The 27,435-nt window shown below is 40.4% G+C and overlaps 1 protein-coding gene across 4 annotated transcripts in view; it reads left to right on the top strand.

Moving 5' to 3' along the window:
* Positions 1-27,435, top strand: part of ARHGAP6 (Rho GTPase activating protein 6) — a 582,024-nt gene that overhangs the window by 468,100 nt on the left and 86,489 nt on the right. For all 4 annotated transcript variants that reach the window (XM_056556160.1, XM_056556161.1, XM_056556163.1 and 1 more), the window contains exon 2: positions 18,557-18,716. In XM_056556160.1, the coding sequence (XP_056412135.1) occupies positions 18,557-18,716 (160 nt within the window). The remainder of the gene's footprint in view (positions 1-18,556; positions 18,717-27,435) is intronic.

The following is a 27,435-nucleotide window of genomic DNA, read 5'->3' as shown; positions in this document are numbered from 1 at the left end:
TATGGATAAAATATATTCAAAGATGAATATTCTGTAGTGTGAATGGGCCCTTAAAGGGGTACTCCATCACTAGACATCTTAACCCCTATCCACAGGATGTCAGAATGCCGGGTGCCTACAGGGAGATTGCAGGGAATCCCAGCAGTTGGACCCCAGCGATCTCTGTGTAGGCACCCGGCTTTCTGAACGTTATGTTCTGAACGCTGGGTTCCGGCGGCCGTGGTTGTGACGCCCCTCCCATAAACATGAATGGAGGGGGCGTGGCGTGACGTCACGATCACGGTCACCTAAACACAGCGTTCATAAACATAATGTTCTGAATGCCGATTGCCTGCATGTAAATCACAGAGGGTCCCAGCGGCTGGACCCCCACGATCAGACATCTTATCCACTATCCTTTGGATAGGGGATAGGATGTTTAGGGGCGGAGTACCCCTTTAAAGGGCACCAGATAGGGGATAAGTAGCTGATCGTGGTGGGGTCTGACCGCTGGCACCCTGTGTGATCTCCTTTGTGAGGAGAGCGTGTTAACTACAGGTAGGCGGCACACGCTCCATTTATTTCTGGAAGCACCGATGATGCTCTAGTGCTGTACTCGTGTCTCTTCTGCACTCCCATACAAATGACTGGGATAGGGGATAACTTAGTTTTGGCTACAGATGCTATTTTTAACTACTTTGGCCAAAGAATGAGGACCTTAAACAGAAGACCCCCTCTATTAACTCATTCAAAAATGGGTTAAAGTGTTGTAGCTTTTCTTTTAGCTGAATTTACCTTTAGGTTGTATGTTTGAATGGTATTTCCCAAAACCACTAAAAGTGCTCTCTGAGCTTCTCCCTTCCTTTTGATATTTTGTGTATATGACAAAGACCTCCCGACTAAAAAGTAGCCCTTGATCGAAAAATTCTAAAATATTTACATATATTCCTTGGGCAGACAGACAGAAAGTAAAGAAGCAGATAGTGGCGAACAAATACTACTAGTTGGGAGTTGCTCTTTGCCTACTAGGAGTAGGTCATAGCCTTGTCACTTTATATTTAGCACAAGCACTGGCCTATGTACATATGTACATTACTGCTGGCTATCGTGCTCAGTGATGTTCTTATTCACAAAGATCATAAATGCAGGACTTCATGTGGTCATACTCTTTTTTTCCTTCTCCCCATCTCCCTAATAAACTCTTTAACTTCATCAAAAATACTCTGTGCTGCATATTTAAATTCTTGACCTCTGGCTACATTGGTAGCCATTGTCTTGCCTTCGTTTAGCATATTTGTATGGATTTCATCCAATGTGAGTGCAGATACATAAAAAGTGTGCATGCTGGGCAAAACATGCAAGCTGCCCTTTCTTTGGAGTGTGACCACCTACGTGTGTACTGTGTGGGGTCTGCTTAAGGTCTACTTATGGAAAGCTACAAAGATAACATCTGCAGCTCAAATAATAAAGTGGTATAAATTAAAGGTTTGTGCAAAATGCAATCCAAACAAGTTCGATAAGTGTTCTCCTCCAATCTATATTTTACAGTACTATAAATCATCTTTGAAAAGGAGAGGGGATTTATCATTTGAAAAATGACTAACTTTACTTTTGATACATATGTGTTGAAATTGTGTGCACTTCAAAAATCAGTCACCTAGGATTAATGCTTTAAAAGGGTTATCCAGGGAAAAATTTTTTTTATATATATCAACTGGCTCCAGAAATTTAAACAGATTTGTAAATTACTTCTATTAAAAAACCTTAATCCTTTCAGTACTTATGAGTTGCTGAAGCTGAGTTGTTCTTTTCTGTCTAAGTGCTCGCTGATGACACGTGTCTCAGGAACCGCCCAGTTTAGAAGCAAATCCCCATAGCAAACCTCTTCTACTCTGTGCAGTTCCTGAGACAAGCAGAGATGTCAGCAGAGAGCACGGTTGCCAGACAGAAAACAATAACTCAACTTCAGCAGCTGATAATTATTGAAAGGATTAAGATTTTTTAATAGAAGTAATTTACAAATCTATTAAACAGAAACCAACCCCTCAAGATTAGTATCAGTTACCTGATACATAGATGAATAAACTTTAATAATGATGGACTGGATCGTGCTTCAATTATATTATACAATTTGTAAAAATGTTTTATTTAAAATATAAAATATCAAATAATGCAATTTGACCTCATAGCACAGGGCTCTTGTGCCGAGGAAAACAAATAAACATGGTTATAACATAATAATATATTAAGAACATACACCGATATCTAGTATTAGTGAAATAATAGCAAATTGATGTCACTTTCAATAATCCGGCAACTGATAGTCCAGAAATGGTCTAAAGTCCCGTGAATAATATGAGATTCCAATATAATGGATGTAAAGGGAATGGCTTATAATTACCAGCCTGATGAAAGTCCTAACAAATCGTCACCTGAGGATAAATGGTGAGGTCCGCAAGTCTTGGATGGTAAAAGACGCTGGCATGCGTCACCGCTATAGTTCATCGCTTGATACCATCCACAGCGAAAAGATCTTGGGAGTGGCTTCAATTCTATCCGGTCTGTGGCAGGCAGACTGCCGCGGTGACACATGCCAGCGTCTTTTACCATCCAAGACTTGCGGACCTCACAATCTATCCTCAGGTGACGATTTGTTAGGACTTTCATCAGGCTGGTAATTATAATCCATTCCCTTTACATCCATTATATTGGAATCTCATATTATTCACAGGACTTTAGACCATTTCTGGACTATCAGTTGCCGGATTATTGAAAGTGACATCAATTTGCTATTATTTCACTAATACTAGATATCGGTGTATGTTCTTAATATATTATTATGTTATAACCATGTATATTTGTTTTCCTCGGCACAAGGGCCCTGTGCTATGAGGTCAAATTGCACTATTTGATATTTTATATAATTTTTTTTTTACAAATTGTATTTTATAATAATGATACTAATCTTGAGGGGTTGGTTTCTGTTTAATAGATTATTGTAAATCCCTAACACCAGGTGTAGGTGTATAACCTCCTTACCTCGACTAGTTAATTGTGAGCTGCACATAATTTAATTTACAAGTCTGTTTAACTTTCTGAAACCAGTTGATATAAAAAAAAAATAATAATAAATAAATAAATAAAAAGTTTTTTTTCCTGAGATACCCCTTTAATGCTAATTCTAACTGGTTTCTCTAAGGGGCTTCAGAGATTTCCCAAGATGGAAATGAACAAAGTGGATGAAGGTTAATATAGAACAACAGCTAATCAATTCCTCACACGATGGTTGTAAAGCGATTTCATTTTTAGATCAGTCTCTTTGTGAGACACACGGGAGTAAGGGTGCGTTCACACGGAGTAATTCAAGAGGAATTTACTCGAGTAATTCCTCTTGAATTTTCCGCTCCAAATTAATGCACATCTCCTCTGCCCATTGACTTTAACCCCTACAGGATTCAGCCCATTTGGGGCTCTCTTATATTATCATAACTCTCTTATATTTTCATCCACAGACTAGTATGAGGCTTGTTTTTTGCGCGACCAGTTGTCCTTTGTAATGACATCACTCATTATATCATAAAATGTATGGCACAACAAAAAAAAAATACTATTTGTGTGGGGAAATTGATAAGAAAACCGCAATTTCGTAAATTTTGGAAGGTTTTGTTTTCATGCTGTACATTTTATGGTAAAATAGACCTGTTTTCTTTATTCTGCGGGTCAATACGATTAAAATGATACCCATACTTTTCTATTATTTTACAGCAAAAAAAAAAATCACAAACCTTTTAACCAAATGAGTGCGTTTAAAATCCCTCTATTTTACTGACCTATAACTTTTTCATTTTTCCCTATAAGCAGCGGTATGAGGGCTCATTTTTGGTGCCGTGATCTATACTTTTTTTTTACTACCAAATATATAAAACTTTTAATACATTTTTTAATAAATTTTATTTCGAATAAAATGTTACAAAAAAGCAGCAATTTTTGAATTTTTTTTTTTAACGTCCACTCCGTTCACCGTAGGGGATAATTAACATTATATTTTAATAGTAGGGATATTTAGCCATGCGGCGATACCAATTATGTTTATTAGAAAAAATGTTTTACACTTTTTGGGGGTAAAATGGAGAAAACTGACAATTTACCTTTTTATTGGGGGAGGGGATTTTTCACATTTTTTTTACTTAAAATTTTTTATATTTTTACTTTTATTTTTACACTTTAATAGTCCCCATAGGACTATTAACCCCTTACCGCAGAATGGCATATATAAACGCCGGGTTGTGCAGTGCGTTCGCGCATCCCGGCGTTTATAAATGACATTCAGTTAACCCGGCGATGCGCAGCATCGCACGGGTTAACTGGCAGAAGTCCCGCTGTTTCCAGCAGGGGACAACTTCTGCTTCACCCCCTGGACCATCCATTGATGGTCCTGGTCAACGATCACTGTGATTGGTCCCTGTGGACCAATCACAGTGATCTGGGGTGAAAGTTCAGATCCCCCGCACTGCCCGCCCCTGGAAGTCGGGCAGAACGGGGGACGATGGCTGCGGGGGGTCGCTCGGGACCTGCAGCATAGGGGGGGAACATCAGGGGACCGGCGGACTTACCAGATCCAGCGGCGGGACCGAGGAGCAGCGCGGGACCGGCCACGAGGACGAGGAGCGACGGGACCAGCAGGTGAGTGTATGGTCCTCAGAAGCAGCAGTGAAGATCTTCACTGCTGCTTCTAGGAGTCTGAAAACTACAACTCCCAGCATGCCTAGACAGCCTTTGGCTGTCTGGGCATGCTGGGAGTTGTAGTTTTGCAACATCTGGAGGGCCCCAGTTTGGAGACCATTGTATAACTCCCAGTATGTGCAACTCCCAGTATGCACTGACTGTCCAGGCATGCTGGGAGTTTTAGTTCAGCAACATCTGGCCCTTCAGATGTTGCCGAACTACAACTCCCAGCATGCCCTTCAGCTGTCTGGGCATGCTGGGAGTTGTAGTTTTGCAACAACTGGAGACACACTGGTTGGGAAACATTGTCTGTTTCTAACTCAGTGCTCCCTAACCTGTGTGCCTCCAGCTGTTGCAAAACTATAACTCCCAGCATGCACTAACAGACCATGCATGCTGGGAGTTGTGGCTTTGCAACAGCTGGTGCACCCCCCCCCCCCCCCCCCCCCCGTGAATGTACAGGGTACATTCACATGGGCGAGGCTTTTCCAGTGGGTTTCTCACATCTTGAGATGCAGCAAATTTTGCGCCGGGAACCTCGCTGTAATCCCCCGCCCACGTGACTGTACCCTAAAAACACTACACTACACTAACACAAAATAAAATAAAAAGTTAAAAACACTACATATACACATACCCTTACACAGCCCCCCCTCCCCCAATAAGAACGTCCGTTACGCCACTGTTTCCAAAGCAGAGCCTCCAGCTGTTGAAAAACAACAACTCTCAGTATTGCCGGACAGCCGTTGACTGTCCACGCATGCTGGGAGTTTTGCAACAGCTGGAGGCACCCTGTTTGGGAATCACTGGCGTAGAATACCCCTATGTCCACCCCTATGCAAATCCCTAATTTAGGCCTCAAATGCGCACAGCGCTCTCACTTTGGAGCCCTGTCGTATTTCAAGGCAACAGTTTAGGGTCACATATGGGGTATCGCCGTACTCGGGAGAAATTGCGTTACAAGGTTTGGGGGGCTTTTTCTTCTTTAACCCTTCATGAAAAGGAAATGTTGGGGTCTACAACAGAATGTTAATGTAAAAAAATTAAATTTTTTACACTAACATGCTGATGATGCCCTATACTTTACATTTTCACAAGAGGTAAAAGGGAAAAAGGCCCCCCAAAATTTTTAACGCAATTTCTCCCGACTACGGAGATACCCCATATGTGGGCGTAAAGTCCTCTGGGGGCGCACAACAAGGCCCAGAAGGGAGAGTGCACCATGTACATTTGAGGTGATTTGCAAAGGGGTGGCTGATTGTTACAGCGGTTTTGACAAACGCAAAAAAAAAACCAACATGTGACCCCATTTCGGAAACGACACCCCTCACGGAATGTAATGAGGGGTGCAGTGAGAATTTACCCCACACAGGTGTCTGACGGATCTTTGGAACAGTGGTCCGTGAAAATAAAAACTTGTACAGCCCACTGTTCCAAAGATCTGTCAGACACCAGTGGGGGGCAAATGCTCACTGTATCCCTTGTTACGTTCCTCAAGGGGTCTAGTTTCCAAAATGGTATGCCATGTGTTTTTTTTTTGCTGTTCTGGCACCATAGGGGCTTCCTAAATGCGATATGCCCCCCGAGCAAAATTTGCTCTCAAAAAGCCAAATATGACTCCTTCTCTTCTGAGCATTGTAGTTTGCCCATAGTGCACTTCAGGTCAACTTATGGGGTACCTCCATACTCAGAAGAGAAGGGGTTACAAATATTGGGGGGTATTTCCTACTATTAACCCTTGCAAAAATGTGAAATTTGGGGGGAAACACACATTTTAGTGGAATTTTTTTTTTTTTTTTTTACATATGCAAAAGTCGTGAAACACCTGTGGGGTAATAAGGCTCACTTTATTCCTTGTTACATTCCTCAAGGGGTCTAGTTTCCAAAATAGTATGCCATGTGTTTTTTTTTTGCTGTTCTGGCACCATAGGGGCTTCCTAAATTCGACATGCCCCCCGAGCAAAATTTGCTCTCAAAAAGCCAAATATGACTCCTTCTCTTCTGAGCATTGTAGTTTGCCCATAGTGCACTTCAGGTCAACTTATGGGGTGCCTCCATACTCAGAAGAGAAGGGGTTACAAATATTGGGGGGTATTTCTTGCTATTAACCCTTGGAAAAATTTGAAATTTGGGGGGAAACACACATTTTAGTGAAAAAAAATATATATTTTTTTACATATGCAAAAGTCGTGAAACACCTGTGGGGTATTAAGGCTCACTTTATTCCTTGTTATGTTCCTCAAGGGGTCTAGTTTCCAAAATGGTATGCCATGTGAGGGTTTTTTGCTGTTCTGGCACCATAGGGGCTTCCTAAATGCAACATGCCCCCCAAAAACCATTTCAGAAAAACGTACTCTCCAAAATCCCCTTATCGCTCTTTCCCTTCTGAGCCCTCTACTGCGCCCGCCGAACACTTTACATAGACATATGAGGTATGTGCTTACTCGAGAGAAATCGGGCTACAAATATAAGTATACATTTTCTCCTTTTACCCCTTGTAAAAATTCAAAAATTGGGTCTACAAGAACAGTTGTGGAGTGTAAAAAATGAAGATTGTGAATTTTCTCCTTCACTTTGCTGCTATTCCTGTGAAACACCTAAAGGGTTAAAATGATGACTGAATGTCATTTTGAATACTTTGGGGGGTGCAGTTTTTATAATGGGGTCTTTTGTGGGGTATTTCTAATATGAAGACCCTTCAAATCCACTTCAAACCTGAACTGGTCCCTGAAAAATAGTGAGTTTGAAAATTTTGTGAAAAATTGGAAAATTGCTGCTGAACTTTGAAGCCCTCTGGTGTCTTCCAAAAGTAAAAACTCGTCACTTTTATTATTTGTAATATACATTTTCCTTACAAGCAGAGAGCTTCAAAGTTAGAAAAATGCAAAATTTTCAAATTTTTCATCAAATTTTAGGATTTTTCACATGGAAAGGATGCAAGTTACCACAAAAACTTACCACCATGTTAAAGTAGAATATGTCACGAAAAAACTATCTTGGAATCAGAATGATAACTAAAAGCATTCCAGAGTTATTAATGTTTAAAGTGACAGTGGTCAGATGTGCAAAAAACGCTCTGGTCCTTAAGGCCAAAATGGGCTTGGTCCTGAAGGGGTTAAAGTGTAGGGCATAGCACTGATCAGTGTTATCGGCGATCTTCTGCTCTGGTCTGCTCGATCACAGACCAGAGCAGAAGACCCGTGGAAGGCAGCGGAGGCAGGTGAGACCTCCGTCTGCCATTCTGGATGATCGGATTGCCGCGGCAGCACTGCGGGCTGTGTATTTGCTGCTGCGTATTTTCTTTCCCATTGAACTTCAATGGGATAGAAAATACGCAGAAGCAAAAACGCAGCAAAATACGGCACGTGGGAACGTGCCCTAAAGCTGCAAAAGACCCTTATAATGAATTAGGCCAAACAGAGGCATAGACATTGGAACAAGTCAGTCAGGACCCAATGTTCTTTTGAAGGTCCTTTGGCAGCATGTACTACATCATCTCTAGTTCTATACCTACAGATGTGTTCTATTTTATACAGTGGGGGAGATTCTCAAATAATTTTGCTCGAAAAAAAAAAAAAGTCAATCAACCACATTTTCAAAGAGCTTTGTGCCGCAGTTTACACTGTTCACATCAGTTTTGTAAAAGTGGGCATGTACACGTATATTGTCTGCTTTACATGATAGTTTAAAAGGGGTGAGAGTCCAGTTTACATCAAAAATTTCACACCAGTTTTTTGTAAGTGTAGAAATCACAGAAATGGTTGTTTTATTGTTTTTGGGTTTTTCTTAGTTTTTTGAGGAAAATGTGTTAAGTAATTATTAAAAAAAAAGAAATAATTATTATTTAAAAATGTTATTAAAAATTATATATTTCTTTTTGTTTTCTTGGTCACTGCACGTGTACTCACATTTAAGCTCAGAAATGTTTTATTTATACAGTTATCACTTGTGTGGGCACTAGTAACTATGGAATATTTCATCAGATTTCTGCCAGAATTTTCTGGGATGTAAATTTTGGCACACAAATTGCCGATTTTGACACCAAAATCAGCAATTTTGGCACCAAAATCGGCAATTTTGGTGCAAAAAAAAATTCAATATGGCTTTTTTAGCGTGAAAAAAAAAACTAATTAATTTTCACATATTTTCAAATTTTCAAGGCAGCACAAGAGACCTTTGAAAATGTGAAGAGAAAAAAAAAGTGTGAATAATATCACTGGAACAGAAATTACAGCAGTTTTTTAGAATCTTCCCCAGTGTCCTTAAAGGGGTACTACACCCTTAGACATGCAAGGATTGTCCAAAATTGGAATATCTAAGGCTTCTTTCACACTATAGATTATTCATCCGTTATTAAACATCCGTTTTCTGTATTGTATAATTTAAAAATGGAGGTATAATAACGGGTGCTAACGGCTGAATAATGTCTGTCAAAATAACGGACACATTCATCCGTCATGTACCGTTATTTTATGGCCGTTTTAACACCTCTTTCTACAGACTCCCGCAGCCGGGACTACTACTCCCATCATGGAACAGACTTATTTCCATGATGGGAGTAGTAGTTCCCCAGCTGCGGGAGTCTGACGGTGGCTGGGGAGGCTACATTAGTGTTTGGACTACTACCCCCATCATAGAACAGACTCTGTTCCATGTTGGGGTAGTAGTACAGGGGCTGAGGAATTGATCGCAGCGGGTCTCACTTCTGAGCCCAGTGCGATTAGAAGTTATTAAACAGGGGAGTGGGCGTCATGCTCCACTCCCCTGCGATGTACGATGATACTTACCGTATATGGTAGATGGTAGGATGTTGTAGCTGGTCAGTACTTGCTTATAGTTGATTCTAGAATATTTATCTATCGGTCTTTCCTTAGCATTAGAAGTAATGTTGCTCTGCTTCACGATGAAGAGATAATTATATAAATCATGCACTAGAAGAGAAGAATAATCTCACATCTGGACCATTAGGCCAACTAAATCTTACTAATCAGAAGTTATATACAGAGAGAAATATGCAGCTTTTGTTTAACTCTAATCATCTGTTCTTCTTTTAGCTTTAGGCTCTGGCTATTAATATTATTTTAATTATTAACGCTTCATCATCTTCATGTATGACCTAAATTTCATGTTGTTATGGAGGTTACAATAGATTGATATAAATAGTCCCCTTTGGGGACTTTAAAATGTAAAAATAAAAGAAGGAGAGAAAAGGAAAAAAACAAACAAAAAAAAACGATAAATAAATAAATATATTTGGCATTGCTCCATGCAGAAATGTCCCAGCCAATAAAATATAATACTGATGATTCAGTATGGTGAATGGCTTAAATGAAAAAATAAACCAGAATCCAAATTTGCTGATTTGTGGTAACATCACATCCCAGAAAAAAAATGGAACAAAAAAATATCAATAAAAAGTCACCTATATGCAAAAGTAGTACTGATAAAAAGAAAAAATACAGATTAAAAAAACAAAAATTTGCCCTCTTTTCAATTTCCAACCCAAAAAATTGTTTGTGTCCAAACTTATTTTGGTAAAATGAAAGCTAAAGTTACAAAGTACAATTTGTCGCACAAAAACAAGTCCTCATATCGCTCTTTGGATGGAAAAATAAAATAATTATGGCTCTTAAAAGACAAAAAAACAGCAAAAATGCAAGCTATGTCCTCATGTCCAAAATGGGCTGTGTCCTTTAATGCGCAGATTCAAAAACTTTTTATATGTTGTACATCTTGGCAAAACATTAACCTTTCTAATATACTTCATAAGAAAATGTTATTTCCTTTTTATAGAAATCATGGCTTATAAAATCATGGCTTTGTCCAAGCTGAAGCACAGGCATGGACAAAGTCCACTAAGTGAAGGTGGGCTAGCACTCCTCTGTGCTCTCTCCTGTCTGATAGGACTCCTCTGTGCACTTTCCTGTCTGATAGTACTCCTCTGTGCTCTCTCCTGTCTGATAGGACTCCTCTGTGCTCTCTCCTGTCTGATAGTACTCCTCTGTGCTCTCTCCTGTCTGATAGTACTGCTCTGTGTTCTCTCCTGTCTGATAGGACTCCTCTGTGCTCTCTCCTGTCTGATAGGACTCCTCTGTGCACTTTCCTGTCTGATAGTACTCCTCTGTGCTCTCTCCTGTCTGATAGTACTCCTCTGTTCTCTCTCCTGTCTGATAGTACTCCTCTCTGCTCTCTCCTGTCTGATAGTACTCTTCTGTGTTCTCTCCTGTCTGATAGTACTCCTCTCTGCTCTCTCCTGTCCGATAGTACTCCGCTGTGCTCTCTCTTGTCTGATAGGACTCCTCTGTGCTATCTACGGTCTGTTAGGACTCCTCTGTGCTCTCTCCTTTCTGTTAGTACCCCTCTGTGCTATCTCCTGTCTGATAGGACTCCTCTGTGCTCTCTCCTGTCTGTTAGGACTCCTCTGTGCTCTCTCCTATCTGATAGTACCCCTCTGTGCTATCTCCTGTCTGATAGTACTCCTCTGTGCTCTCTCCTGTCTGTTAGGACTCCTCTGTGCTCTCTCCTGTCTGATAGTACTCCTCTGTGCTATCTCCTGTCTGATAGGACTCCTCTGTGCTCTCTCCTGTCTGATAGTACTCAGGTGTCCCAATGGAGATCACGGGGGTCTCCAGCGGCGGGACCCCAGCGATCTAACATCTTATCCCCTATCCTTTGGTATATTTTGGTTATATTTTACTGGACAAAGCAAACATATTGTTTACTAAGGTCTCTATTATGGATCACTTATCTGATACAGAGCTTCAGCATGATCCTGCTTGCCCATTCATAGAATTGCAGTTACACAGTGTCATGTTAGCTTGTTTCCCTCAGAGAAAAGCTGCAACTCTGGGTCCTTTGGATTTTCTTGATTCCTGCTTAGCCATTGAGCCATTGTTCATGTGTGGCCCATTGCATGTCTTGCTATGGATGCTTTGATTCTGCTGATCCAAACACAATAGCTGAATCTGTTTCTGATATAGGCAGGGGAACTGTCATGTACGGGCAGAGAACAGTGAAGCCCTAACTCATCCACAGCCACTGTCCCTACCTATTGCCTATCCGACCTAAGTGACGGATCAACAACCACAATGACAAACCCTCCATGCTAAGTGCAGGGGCAGCGTGGTCAAAACAATAAAATACAAGAGTCGGACAACAGCTGAAGGCACACAAAACTAACAAAAGTAAATATGAACACATACATTCACGCGGAAATCAGGGTCAGACTAGCCAGGTAAGCAACTGGAGATAGCAAAGTACCAAAATACAAGAGCAGAAGAAAGGTCAAAAGCCAAGGAAAAATCAATATCCAGATAACAGTGAACAAACAATGCTGGTTACTGAAACGTTTTTTCACTGGCAACTGCAAACATAGTGAGCTGGGCTTAAATATCTCTCCCCACAGCTGCTCACTGCCCAGATTGGCTAGGGCGTAGCCAAGAAACCAAGCCCAGACAAAACTCAGGGAAGTTTAACCTTTCAGGTCAAACACAGACGATTCATTACAGGAACACAATTCATGAATATAGGTTTTGTATCCTATTTTCTCCACTGTATCATGTATTGTGAGGTCTAATGTCAAGATTACTTCTAGGTGTAGATTATGTAGGCAACATTCTACACTTACTCCGTACCATGCAGAATATGCTTCTTACAGATATTCATACTGTGCAATAATGTGAAAACATGGACACAGTTCATAAATGTTATTCTTCCATTAACTACAGGAAATGTATTCCTTGCTGTAGACTTGTAATATATGTGCCTAGGGGCCTCTGCTTTCTTACATCTCTTGTGCAGGGCTATTAATATTTTTCATGTATAGTGGGCCTCATCTCAATTCAAGTTCTGACAAGTCATCATCCTTTATGTAAATACTAAAACAAATGGCCTGTTTCAATGCTTACATTAAAGTTTTCAGTGTATTTTTAAAGAAAATTTTGCCCACGTATATGATGTTAGGAAAAATAAATGCATTCTAGTTTACATTATACAGAGTATTCAAGCATTGTATGCTGCATTCCTTTTTACATACCAGCCAATATGTATGTCCAAGAATGACTTTCAGTGAGCGGGATATAGGGAACAAAAGTGCACTGAAACCTTTTAAACAATTTCCATGGTAATGTCCTAGACAAATGTACAAGATAAGCAGTAGTTGTATGTAAATATATATATATATATATATATATATACACATACAGTCAAGGTCGTAAATGTCGGTACCCCTGAAATTTTTCTAGAAAATTAAGTATTTCTCACAGAAAAGGATTGCAGTAACACATGTTTTGCTATACACATGTTTATTCCCTTTGCGTGTATTGGAACTAAACCAAAAAAGGGAAGAAAAAAAGCAAATTAGAGATAATGTCACACTAAATTCCCAAAAAATAGGCTGAGCAAAATTTTTGGCACCCTTTCAAAATTGTGGAAAAATAATATTGTTTCAAGTATGTGATGCTCCTTTAAACTCAATGGGGCAAGTAACAGGTGTGGACAATATAAAAATCACACTTGAAAGCAGATAAAAGGGAGAGAAGTTCACTTAGTCTTTGCATTGTGTGTGTGTTCCACACTAAGCATGGACAACAGAAACATTATCAGGAAGTTTGCAACCCATGGCACTGTAGCTAATCTCCCTGTGCATGGACGGAGGAGAAAAATTGATGAAAGGTGTCAACGCAGGATAGTCAGGAAGGAGGATAAGCAGCCCCAAACAAGTTCCAAAGATGTTCAAGCTGTTCTGCAGGCTCAGGGAGCATCGGTATCAGCACAAATTATCCTTCAACATTTAAATGAAATGAAACGCTATGGCAGGAGACCCAGGAGGACCCCACTGCTGACACAGAGACATAAAAAAGCAAGACTACATTTTGCCAAAATGGACTTGAGGAAGCCAAAATCGTTCTGGGAAAACGTCTTGTTGACAGATGAGACCAAGATAGAGCTTTTTGGTAAAGCACATCAATCTACTGTTTACCGAAATAGCAATGAGGCCTACAAAAAAAAGAACAAAGTACCTACAGTGAAATATGGTGGAGGTTCAATGATGTTTTAGGGCTGTTTTGTTGCCTCTGGCACTGAGTGCATTGAATGTGTGCACGGCATCATGAAATCTAAGTATTACCAATGGATTTTGGGTCGCATTGTACAGCCCAGTGTCAGAAAGCTGGGTTTGCGTCTGAGATATTGGGTCTTCCAGCAGAAAAATTACCCCAAACGTATGTCAAAAAGCACACAGAAATGGATAGCAACAAAGTGCTGGAGAGTTCTGAAGTGGCCAGCAATGAGTCCAGATCTAAATCCAATTGAGCACCTGTGGAGAGATCTTAAAATTACTGTTGGGAAAAGGCATCCTTCCAATAAGAGAGACCTGGAGCAGTTTGTAAAGGAAGAGTGGTCCAACATTCAGTGTAAGGAGCTTATTGATGGTTATAGGAAGCCACTGATTTCAGTTATTTTTTTCTAAAGGGTGTGCAACCAAATATTAAGTTAAGGGTGCCAATAATTTTGTCCAGACCATTTTTGGAGTTTGGTGTCAGATTATGTCCGATTTTCTTTTTTTTCCTCCTTTTTTGGTTTAGTTCCAATACACACAAAGGGAATAAACATGTGTATAGCAAAAGATGTGTTACTGCAATCCTTTTCTGTGAGAAATACTTAATTTTCTACATTTACGGCCATGACTGTAAATATATATATATATATATATATATATATATATATATATATATATATATATATAGTGGGAGAATTGCTCTTTAGTCCAAGGTCCAGTAACGAGCTGTCTTCAGCACCAGTGCTGATCTGGCCTAGTCCTACCTGTAGTGGCCCATGAAGGGGGTGAAAGGCCCTACTACCAACCTGCTTTTCATCCCTTAAAATCCAGGTCTGACCAGAGGTTCAACTATTTCTGGATTTTCCATATCGTACCCAGCATTCTCTGAACTTTCTAAAACCTGGTATCCACATATGGCAGGTACTTTGGGTAAATATAGTGATCCCTGACTACCATCCCTGTGACCGTCTAACAATATATATCTACAGAGAGAGAGAAATATCTATAATCTAGAATGTTACATAAACGATTCCCTGCTTGGGTCTAATGTTACAAAATAAATAATTTTTAAGGATCTTATGGATATTTTCTGGGATGAAAAAAAATATTTTGGAATTGTCAAGGTAAAAACTTTTGAGAAATATTGTTTGATTATTCAGTTGAGAAATTGTGTTCAACAACAGTTCTAACATAGCTTGTACATATTGCTGTTGAGATGTGATGACCATGTGCTGTAACCTTGTACTTTGTCTCTCGTTGTCATAAATCTTTGCTTGGTTTATTGCAAATTTACACTGCGGATTCATGGCAAGTACAGATAAAGTACAGGGTAACCCCATGTGATTATTGTTTGCAGTATGGTATGTATGAGAGCAAAAGGCTGTTTGTACTATATTCAGCCTCTAACTGTCTACAACTCTCACAGCACAGAGAGAAGATATTGACCTGGGAATATGCTTAAAGGGGTACTCCGGGGGGAAAAGGGGTACTCCGGTGGAAAAGTTAAACAGATTTTTAAATTATTGATATACAGATATGTGTAGCTCAACCACAAAAAATGAACGAGGTTAACTAAAAGCTCTCCCCCACAGAGAGATATAGAAAAATAATAGAAATGGGATATTAGTCCTCAGCTCAATATCAAAAAGATTAAATGGTGGATGTCTGGTGTCAATAATAGAGAAAACAAAATTGGTATATAAATGGTATTTAATAGATATTAAATAGTGCGTTCCCGCAGGGCCCTACGGTAGCGCACAATTAGTTAAAAGGTAATAAATATAAAAATGCAACAAGTTATTACACTACAGAGCGAATGATACTCTTAATAACAAATGTATCTATTAAGGCTACCAGCCGTATAATGATACACTGGGTGATACTGTAACATACAGTGTTACACTGATCAGAATGGTAGTAAATTCAGTGTGCACAAAAATAAAAATAAAAACGTTCCTCCTGGAAAGGGAATAACTTAATATAAAAAAATAAATAAATAAAAATATACAAAATTCCTGTAAATGATAAAGGTGACAGTCCTATAGGTGGTGAAGTTGTATTCTGTAAAATAAATCCTACGATTGTCCTGAAACAATGTCCTGTGATAAAATCATATGCTGTAAATCATTATGACATATAGATCAGTTTGTATAGTGGGTATTAAAGCTGGATCGCTGTTACCGGTTTCTCCACTCCACAGCCAAATGGCCTGCAAATGAAAATATGATCGCTGGCACAATTGTGCCACTCACCGCACCGCTGGTGGACAGATGGACGATGGACAGATGCGCTCTAGCCGGGGCGGCGTGATGGTCGCAGGATATGCAGCCGCTCTCACCGGCGATCTGTCCCTTGGCGTCAGGTGTACTCTAGCCGGGGCAGAGTGTTGATCGCAGAGTGTCCAGCCACTCTCACCGGCGAGTTATCTCTTGGCGTCTGACGTAGCAGGTCAGCTGATGGCAGGTCAGCTGACCTTGTGTGGGAGGTTAGTTGATACTGGATGACGTTAAATATCAATGATGCATGCAGATAGAGGTATTATTCCAATGATGGAGGGCTCTGCACCGGTTCAGCAGATGGATTTGAATACAGGACCATGTAGTAAGTAGATGATGGATGATAAGTAGAATTTCTCCAGAGAGGAACTGTCCGATCAGTGCTTGTATAACCACAGCTGTAGTGTGAACTAGACCAATATATAAGGCTCAATCACAGTCACCAAACGCGTTTCGGGGTTCAAAGCAGATTAGTAGTGCCCCTTCCTCAGTGGTGGTTAAATTACTTCTATTAAAAAATCTTAAACCTTCAAGTACTTATTAGCTGCTGAATACTACAGAAGAAATTATTTTCTTTTTGGAACACCGAGCTCTCTGCTGACATCATGACCACAGTGCTCTCTGCTTACACCTCTGTCCATTTTAAGAACTGTACAGAGTAGGAGAAAATCACCATAGAAAACATATGCTGCTCTGGACAGTTACTAAATTGGACAGAGATGTCAGCAGAGAGCACTGTGGTCATAATGTCAGCAGAGAGCACTGTACTGAAGGTACTAGAAGGATTAAGATTTTTTAATGGAAGTAATTTACAAATCTGTTTAACTTTCTGGCACCAGTTGATTTAAAAAAAAAAAGTTTTCCACTGGAGTACCCCTTTAAAGTATTTGTAAAGTGGTTCTCTGATTTATAAAGGATCCTCATTAATCTCAGCAAAATAATCTGTAATATCTAAGAGATAAAAGTTTAGTTCCAGAGTACATTACACACATGCATGCTGAAGGAAACTTGTCATCACTTTTAGGCTGCAATTCCACTTGGAATTTTTAGGAAAAACGCCAGTTCTGCCGCATGGCGTTTTTTTCAGCCAAAAAACTCTGTGGCCAGATGTTAGCTGTAAAATCAATGAAAAAACGCAAAATTCTTTTTCCACTTTGCGTTTTTCAATTAGGTGTTTTTTAAAATCCTTTTAGCATTTTCTCCCCTCTTTTTCATCTCATTGGTGGTTTCGCAGCATGTTGACGTTTTTTCCCCTGAAATTGTGGCGTTTTTTCCCATAGAAGTCTGTGGGAGTAAAAAAAAAAAGCAAAGAAAAACGCCATGTGGGTTTTAACTTTGGCATTGCGATCCTTCTGTATAATGTATAGATGTGGCCGGCCACTCTTCTATGGTCCCCTGCACTGCTGTATATATACACCTATTTATATTTCCCACAGAGAGATGTGATTGGCCAGATGGTTCCAGCCAATCACAACTCTCTTTGGGAAATATCAATAGGTGTATATATACGTCAGTGCAGGGGACCATAGAAGAGCGGCCGCATCTATACATTATACAGGAGGATCCCAGCGGGTGTCAGGAGTGACATCCGCTGTGATTTTTCTTTAACTGCAGGTACTACAGCTCCCAGCATGGAGCACAGATCGCAACAGGTGTCAGAAGTTACTCTTGTTGCGATCTGTCTATTAATGCAGGTACTACAGCTCCCAGCATGGAGCAGAGTGTGCTCCATGTTGGGAGTAGTAGTACCTGCAGATTGTCCTATCTATTGTAGAGATGCGGAGCGGCTTTCTCCTGCACTGTGCATCTCTGCACTATACTTCGGCCAGTGATATGAATACAATATCACTCATTCATATTTCCCACTGAGAGCGGGGATTGGCTGCAACCATCCGGCCAATCCCCACTCTGGGCGGAAAATATGAATGAGGCATCCTTTTTTTAAATTTATTTTTATTTATTTATTTATTTATTTTTATTGGTACCCAACAAATCTTGAAAAAAATGCCAAAGGGGCCAAAATTGCAATTTCCACTCAAATGCAAAAACGCCAGTAAAAAACGTCAGATACAGGAAATTGCAATGGCGTTTTTTCTGGCGTTTTCTTCTGTGAAAAAAACGCAGGAAAAAAAGTGGAACCCAAGTGGAATCCTAGCCTCAGGCTGCCTGAACAAGCAGGCAGCTGTTTGGGTATAGGGAGAAATCTATCAGTCAAGGTTGTAGGGGCAAGCAAAAGCCTCTGAAGACCACCCCAATGACTTGTGGTTCAGGCAGCATGAAAGTAATGACAGGTTTGCTTTAAGGTTCTGTTTACATCAGATTTTTGCCTCTTACCAAAGGTATAACTCTGGAGTATTTCTTGAAATATTCCTCTTACTGAAGGCACCAATGTATGTTAGTGTATAGGAATATATAGGGATGCCTATACAGATGTATACATTGCTCACTTTTTTTCAATTACTAATGCTTTGTGCAATATAAGTGATAATACAACATATTTTTTTTTTTTTCCCATTAGGGTGATTTTACGTGGAACAGTATGTCTGGCCGAACTGTCCGTCTGAAATCAGTTCCTATACAAAGCCTATCTGAACTGGAGCGTGCCCGGCTGCAGGAAGTTGCGTTTTACCGTCTGCAGCAAGATTTTGACTTAAGCTGTCAGATCACTATTCCCAAAGGTAAATGCATGGTTTTCGATTTTTTTTTCTTTTTTTTTTTAACATTGGACCAAGATGTTAAAAAGCATCTGTACATTGTTAAAACATTGTTATTACTTAGTAAAGCATTTTTGTGGTTTAGTTGTCCACCTTCAGTTCAAGCATATGAAGCTTTCTAGAAAGTCATGGCACATTCAAATAAAAAACCTGAAGAGATGTAACAAAAGAGGTAGGAAGCCATTTTCCACTGAATTTCAGCGAAACACACATAGATACCCCCTTCCTCATAGCTCACTCTGACCTTGTGCTTTTATTGTTTCCATGTGCAGTACAAATGTGCTTAGGTTTATCGGACCTAATGGGGCTCCTTGACAAAACCCTATTGAAGGACACATAAGAATTTAGGATTCCCCCCGCCCCCCATCTGTGATCAAAAGGTCACTGTGTACAGTACAGAATCCTGGAGTGGTGCCTGGAGGGTGCCCAAAATTACTTGGGATTGGATTCACCTGATTAAAGGCACATTACCTTCACTTCACTTTCATTCTTTTGAGGGAACATCTCTCTTTTTTACCTCTATTTGACCCTGGACTTCCATACCAATAAAAGTGCATCCCATCTTACAGATCATATTTAAAAAAAATTAAATACTTGCAATATTTGTAAACACCTTCATCCCTCCTGATCCAGCCGTCTTGAGCATGCACTTTGATATTCTCTCAAAGCTGCTTAAAGGGGTACTCCACCCCTAGACATCTTATCCCCTATCCAAAGGATAGGGGATAAGATTTCTAATCACGGGGGTCCCACAGCGATCTCCCTGCTGCACCCGGTGTTCGTTTAGAGCGTCAGCTGCAGCGCTGTGGGCTTGTGACGTCACAGCGGCACCCCGCTTGTTACATCATGGCCACCCCCTCAATGCAAGTCTATGGGAGGGGGCATGACGGCCATCACAGGCAGGGCGTGACCGATCACGATCCTCCGACCCCCATTGCCAATCATTCGGCACGGAGCAAAGTATGCTCCATGCACTGGGGTGCCGCAGCCGAGATCGTGGCAGTTTCCAGCAGCAGGACCCTCGCGATCAGACATCTTATTCCCTATCCTTTGGATAGGGGATAAGATGTCTAGGGGCGGAGTACCCTTTTAAAAATGTGCACAAAACCTCAGAAGCCAGGTAATGAGGAACAGCCAGCTCGATATGGAAACATAAGAATGGAAATTGATTGATTGATACTCTATAGATATATTTTGCCATATATATTTGATGGGGAAGAATAAAGTATAAAAATGTCATAAATCTTCGAGATGTAAATAAACTTTAATTAATAGCATGTTTATATAATCCTACATGAAACACAAAAACAAAGGATACTGTTTTATTTCTGTTTAAACAGAACTTCTGTTTATTGTACTTATTAGGCAGTTTATTTCTGTTTTATTATTTTAACATCATCTCTGGGGATCATAATATGTCTTCAGAAAAATGTAGTTGTAACACAAAATTTGGCCTATTTATATGTCATGAATTAAATGTAAAGTTTTAGAATAGCAGACGGAGAGGTCAAGTGAAAAGCTCCTTAGTTTTCCTAAGATGTGCAATGGTCTCTAGGGCTGTGTAGAAAGACAACAATTTTTGTTTAAATCAAACAAGGAAATGCTATGCCGACCAAACTGTCTTAAGCAACAATTGGAAGCAGGCTAATTGCTTTCTTATATATATGTTGAGCTCAATGAATCCTTTCCTATTTTTGAGAGTAGGTATTGCACAGTATATTATGGGTAAGGGAATTGTTTGTACCACTTTTATGAATTCTGGACTACCATACTTGATACATTTCTGTGGAATAATGGTATACTAAATATAGAAATACAATGCTCAACAACATATAGCAAATAGGAAAAATATGTTGTTTGATATGTGTTACTATTGTATTCTATATTGTGCACATCCTTAATTTAGAAATATAACACTGAATCAAAGATTATTGTATAGTCTGGTCCACAGATGACGCTGACATTGGATGTTGTGAGATTCTGGTTTAATTCTTTTGTGATTAAATTTTTTCTTGAATAATGTAAATTTCCACTTTAATAGTTATGTTGGATAACTTCTTTTTTTCTACATGTTGTTTTCCTATATATAGCATATTATGTTGTGTAGTGTATCCCTTGATGTTAGTTACAGTATGTTTATATAAATCTCATGTATCTCAATGTATCAAAGCAATATTTTATTTGAATCTGTGAACACTTTAATAGGTGACATCAAGTTGGTCTTGACCACATGGTCAAAACAATTACACTCATAAAATAACGCATAACATAACCGTTTATTTGTTTTTATATTTCTCTGTTTAGGTGTGTATTCACACACTAGTTTGTTCAGAGCAGTTTTCTATTCTACCTGGATAGGAAATAGTTAATGCTCTGAACGAATGAGAACTCGGGTGCAGTTATTTAACCAGAGTTCTCCTGCATTCTGGTGCTGGTTATTGCGCAATACACTTTCAAGTCTGCTTGAGCATTTACCTTGTATTTATCTGATTTTTAGTCATGGTTAAATAGTCATGTTCTTTGCAGATTTTAGTATGTGTTACATTTGTTGGTTTTAGGATTTCTATATACTTTCTGTTATGTATCTGTTCACACTATGTCTGAGTCTTGCTTGTTACCTGTGCTCTGTATGTTATATTCCGGTCCTAGTCTATTGTTTCATGTATTATATCTCTGTTTCCTACTGGGTCAGCATCTTGTCCACATGGTGGAGTGTGTCCGCTGGCCAGTAGCCTATTTGGCTTTATTGTTAATGGCTACTTCTTTTGTGGAGTTTGGTGTCCAGTTTGTTTGTTCTGTGTCCCATTGTGAACAGTTTCCTATGTTTCCTTAATCAGTTTGCCTGTTTATATTCTGCCCTGTTAGTATTTGTATCTTGTTTGGTATATCTGGTTGTCTAGTAGATTTCTGTTCTGGCCTGTGACTGACTATGTATATTATTTGTTTTTACGCCACTGCACTTTAGTGCACGAAGGGATCGGTGCCCAGTTGACGATCCATCGTTTAGGATGGATGGGCAAGTAGGCAGGGAGAGATATTTTAGGGTCAATTTAGGGCTCACTCTCCCTGTTCCCCCCCCCCCCCCCCATCGGTCATGACAATAACTATACTAGAACTCAACCATTGCTGGATCCCAAACAAAACCTGGATTCATTGTTAAGGTCATACAGTTCCAGTCCATAGCAGTCTACGTTTCTCATTCACAACACCATTGCAGAAGAAAGTGATGGTGGTTGGCTGTCAATAGGAGGGGATGTAATGGGTGTCGTGACACCAAATTTTCTTCTGCTAAGTGTCTGGTAATGGTCTGGTCAGAGACAGGGGGTGTAATGAAAGGCCATTTGTGTCTGGATGGAGGAGAAGGAAACTGCGGGAGCTACTCATGCTTGTGGGCACATCAAATCATCCTCTCTACTGGTGGTCTGCCTGGGCCATCCAGAGCATGTGCACTGTGTGTGTATGCCCTTACATAATTACTGTTTCCAACACCTCCTAACAGTTTGGCCAAAACAGCCTAGATTGCTAAAATTTTGGCAAAATGATCAACCTGCTTAAATCAGTCCAATGTCTTTGAGTGCATCGTAGAAGCTTTTTTTTTAGCAGTCAATCATCCTTCCACTACCCAAAAGTAGTGAAACATAATTAATATAGGTCTAAATACATGCAAAATTTAACTGCGTATTCATCAATGTCAGGCTGGTATTACAGGATTTATGACATGTATTCACAGTCGGAACATATATCCCTTTGGGAAAACAGCTGGAATAACAAAAATGCAGGGAACCTGTCCGCATAAAAACTCTATCCAGTCTACCAGCATCATGTTAGGAAACAACAGAAGTTAAGCAGATTGATATATAATTCAGTGGGATAAGTTTAGTATAACTTATGATTTATTGGTTTAAATTCTTGTTCATTTTGGTATTAGGAGTCCAGTGGGTGGTCCTATTGATAAGCATGCATACAGAATGAGCTGTCTTTTATTAGGTAGGACCACCCTGTGGTTCCTTAAACCAGAATAAGTTACTAGTTCTCCTGAATCTTTTGCCTCAATCATGCTGATATCCTCCTGCCCTATAGCATGATACTGGTTTATTGGACTACATGTTCATCATGACAGGTTTCCTTTGGGAAAACAGCTAGAACAACAATATGACTACACTGCTAGGTGATGCACTTATAGGCAATATTTTAACTTATGTGACTTATGTGAATGTTTTTTATGAGACTTATTTGAATGTTATTTTGTGAAATAATGGAAAAAGAATGAAAAATATGTAAATTATTTAGTCTGCATTAGGCGCTGTTCTGCTTCTTCCTTTGCTTACATTGCTGTGCAGCTCACTGTGGGCGGAGCACAGCTTAAGAGGTGTGATTGACGTTTGCTGCTCTGAAACCATGTCATGTTATGTCATAGTAATGTGTCTGCGAGTGAGGGAGAAAAATTATGATGACACAGAGTAAGAGAAAAGACAGCGAGCAACGCTGTGGGAAAAGTTATAAACAAATATGTAAACTCACAATATAGACTAAACACAGGATGTAAAATATCCATGTGCTAATTTATCATTTCATCCAAATACTTCCCAAAAAAAAGCAAATCTCTCTTTTGTAGCAAATATTTTTATTGCATTTGAGATATACAACAAAATATGTGACAATAAGACGTGGTATATAAATAATTGTACTAAGTAACCACTTTATATTGTACAATAACACAAATTAATAAATAATTAATAATATTAAAGGGATATTCCTACCTAAAGGGGTTATCCAGGAAAAAACTTTTTTTATATATCAACTGGCTCCGGAAAGTTAAACAGATTTGTAAATGAAGCTTCCAAAGCGAGAAAGAAATTCACAGGGCACTCACCAATGCTGCAAATGTGTCCTTTATTTCACGAGTCCATACATCAGTGCGGAGATGCTCATACAGGGTGGTTTCTACAAATAAATGACTTCTATTAAAAAATCTTAATCCTTTCAGTTCTTATGAGCTGCTGAAGTTGTGTTGTTCTTTTCTGTCTAAGTTCTCTCTGATGACACGTGTCTCAGGAACCGCCCAGTTTAGAAGTAAATCCCCATAGCAAACCTCTTCTACTCTGTGAAGTTCCCGAGACAAGCACATATGTCAACAGAGAGCACTGTTGCCAGACAGAAAACATCAACTCAACTTCAGCTGCTGATAATTATTGAACGGATTAAGATTTTTTAATAGAAGTAATTTACAAATCTATAAAAAATATTGGGGCTCAAGGTCTGAGATATCAGTACACAATTTATTATATAATTAATATATTTTCATACAATGGTGTATAAAATTATCTGGGACTCACAGGGCCCTTGTAGAAGGTCTGGATTGCACTCTAGGTACTTGTTGCTCCAGATCAGCCACAGGATACAAAGTGGATACAATGTATTAAAGTGAATTGGCTTTTGTAAGCAAGCTAGCAACGATGTTTCCTTTTGCAGTCACCAATTGACAGATCAATTATTGTGGTAATTCAGTTATCACAGTCTTTCTTTAACCACTGGGTCTGCTGCGCTGACAGCCGTATATGTTCTTTAGTAGATGAACAGATAAACCAGTTATATATATATGCCCAGATCGGCAATAGTAGCAGTTAAAAATATCTCACACACAGCGTGTGCGTGTATGCTCACCGGTCCCTCGGGAATAGATATTGCGTTCTCCGGTGGATATAGGTCCTGCGATACCCGGTATGGCGTGGATGATGCGATCTCCCAGTACCGGTCGCTGGTCATGCTGGAACAAAAAGGCCTCCTGCTGGAGCGGGTGTAGTGCAGGCACACCGCTGGAGATTCTGCCCTCTCCTATATCGCGGTGCGGCACAGCCGTGGGCCAAGAAGTTGGGGACTGCAGCGCTTCTGCTGCGCCCTCTGTTAAAGTCACTAGCGGCGTCCTCATGGAGGTTTACGCGCGCTACACATAGGATGTGATTGACAAGTATCTGTCTTAGATCTTCAGCAGTGAGTGGTGACTTGCGCTTGTTAATAATAGTAAGATGGTCTCAATAGTAGATAAAGGGGAGTCATTGTTTTACAGGTAGACTTTACAGCCACCATATGAATATAGTAAGCTGGTGAATGGGGGTGACTTCAGCCTAGTTTAACTGTGGAAAGGGTGCATTAGTAAATAATTTTCATGTCTTCGGCTTTAAAGGGATACTTCGCTATCCAGGCTTTAGCTGCGTTCATTAAAGGGGTACTTCGGTGAAAAGCTTTTTTTTTTTTTTAAACCAACTGGTGCCAGAAAGTTAAACAGATTTGTAAATTACTTCTATTAAAAAATCTTAATCCTTCCAGTACTTGTTAGCTGCTGAATACTACAGAGGAAATTCTTTTATTTTTGGAACACAGTGCTCTCTGCTGAATCATAAGCACAGTGATCTCTGCTGACATCTCTTTCCATTTTAGGAACTGTCCAGAGCAGCATATGTTTGCTATGGGGATTTTCTCCTACTCTGGACAGTTATTAAAATAGACAGAGATGTCAGCAGAGAGCACTGTGCTTGTGATATCAGCAGAGAGCTCTGTTTTCCAAAAAGAAAATAATTTCCTCTGTAGTATACAGCAGCTAATACGTACTGGAAGGATTAATATTTTTTAATAGAAGTAATTTACAAATCAGTTTAACTTGCTGGCACCAGTTGATAAAAAAAAAAAAAAAAAATTCCACCAGAGTACCCCTTTAACCCCTTAAGGACGTGGGCATATGCATATGCATACGCCTCTGTTTTAAAGTCCTTAAGGACTGAGGGCGTATGGATACACCCGTGGGAATTCCGGTCCCCGCCGCTCACCGGGCGGGGACCGGACCGGGGTGACTGCTGATATCTATCAGCAGGCACCCCATGCAAACCCCTGGGGGGGGGGGGGTCCCGAGACTCCCTCCCCATGTCGGTGATCGCCGCAAATCGTCGGTCATTTCAGGCCAACGATTTGCGGCTTTTCCTGGTCAATCGGGTCTCTGGTGACCCGGTGACCCGGAAAAAAAAGGTGAATGGGGCTGTCCAAGACAGCCCCATTCACCCTTACCCAGCAGGAGTGAAGTGGCACAAGTGCCGCCTCACGATCACGTGATTGATCGGTCGGAACGACCGATCAATCACAACCCTGCTGGGCGGCGATCGGGACGGTGAAGATGGCGGAGATCGGCGTCGGTAGGGGTCTCCTACCTTGTCCTGGTCCGGTGGGGGTCCCCTCCGTATCGGTGGCGGCGACAGGAGCAGCAGGATCGGCGGCAGCAACGGTGGCGGTCCCAGCGGAAGGATACAGTAGGAGGTGAGGTCTGGTCACTTCCTGCTGTTGCTTAGCAACAAATCACAGCATGCAAAGGCAAAGGGCATGCTGGGAGTTATAGTTTTGCAACAGCTGGAGTCCCAAGTACAACTCCCAGCATGCCCTTTGGTAGTTTGTGCAGTCTGGGGGTTGTAGTTTTGCAACAGCTGGAGGCACTTTTTTTCTATGAAAAAGTGTGCAGCCAGCTGTTGCAAAACTACAACTCCCAGCATGCAGAGACTACCAAAGGGCATGCTGGGAGTTGTAGCAATGTGCCCCCAGCTGTTGCAAAACTATAACTCCCAGCATGCCCTTCGGCTGTTTTGCAACAGCTGGACACACATTGGTTGTGAAACTGAGTTTGTTAGCTAACTCAGTGTTTTGCAACCAGTGTGCCTTCAGCTGTTGCAAAAATACAACTCCGAGCATGCACTGAGAGACTGTACATGCTGGGAGTTCTAGTTTTGCAACAGCTGGAGGCACACTGGTTGCGAAACACTGATTTAAGTAACAAACCAATGTGCCTCCATCTGTTGCATAACTACAACCCGCAGCATGTATGGTCTGTCAGTGCATGCTGGGAGTTGTAGTTTTGCAACAGCTGGAGGTTTCCCCCCCCCCCCCCCCTCATGTGAATGTACAGGGTACATTCACACGGGCAGGTTTACAGTGAGTTCTGCTGCAAGTTTGAGATGCGGCTCAAACTCCAGGCGAAAAATTCATTGTAAACCTGCGCCCGTGTAAATGTATCCTAAAAACACTACACTAACACATAATAAAGGGTAAAACACTACATACACACATACCCCTTGTCCCCCCCCCAATAAATACCCAGATGTGACCCCATTTTGGAAACTACACCCCTCACGTATTGTAATAAGGGATACCGTGAGCATTTACACCTCACAGGTGTCTGACAGATTTTTGGAACAGTGGTCCGTGAAAATGAAAATGAAAATTTTCCATTTGCACAGCCCACTGTTCCAAAGATCTGTCAAATGCCAGTGGGGTGTAAATGTTCACTGCACCCCTTATTAAATTCTGTGAGGGGTGTAGTTTCCAAAATAGGGTCACAAGTAGGGGTGTCCACTGTTCTGGCACCACGGGGGGCTTTGTAAACGCACATGGCCCCTGACTTCCATTCCAAACAAATTCTCTCGCCATAAGCTCAATGGCACTCCTTCTCTTCTGAGCATTGTAGTTCGCTCGCAGAACACTTTACATCCATATATGGGGTATTTCCATACTCAGAAGAAATGGGGTTACAAATTTTGGGAGGCTCTTTCTCCAATTACCCCTTGTGAAAATGAAAAATTTGGGGTTAAACCAGCATTTCAACGAAAAAAATCAAATTTCACGTCCAACTTTAGCGGAAATTTGT

The sequence above is a fragment of the Hyla sarda genome, chromosome 2 (genome assembly GCF_029499605.1).
Source record: "Hyla sarda isolate aHylSar1 chromosome 2, aHylSar1.hap1, whole genome shotgun sequence".
NCBI classification, from domain to species: Eukaryota; Metazoa; Chordata; class Amphibia; order Anura; family Hylidae; genus Hyla; species Hyla sarda.
Note: the sequence above shows the minus strand (reverse complement) of the source record. Positions and strands in the feature narration are given on the sequence as shown.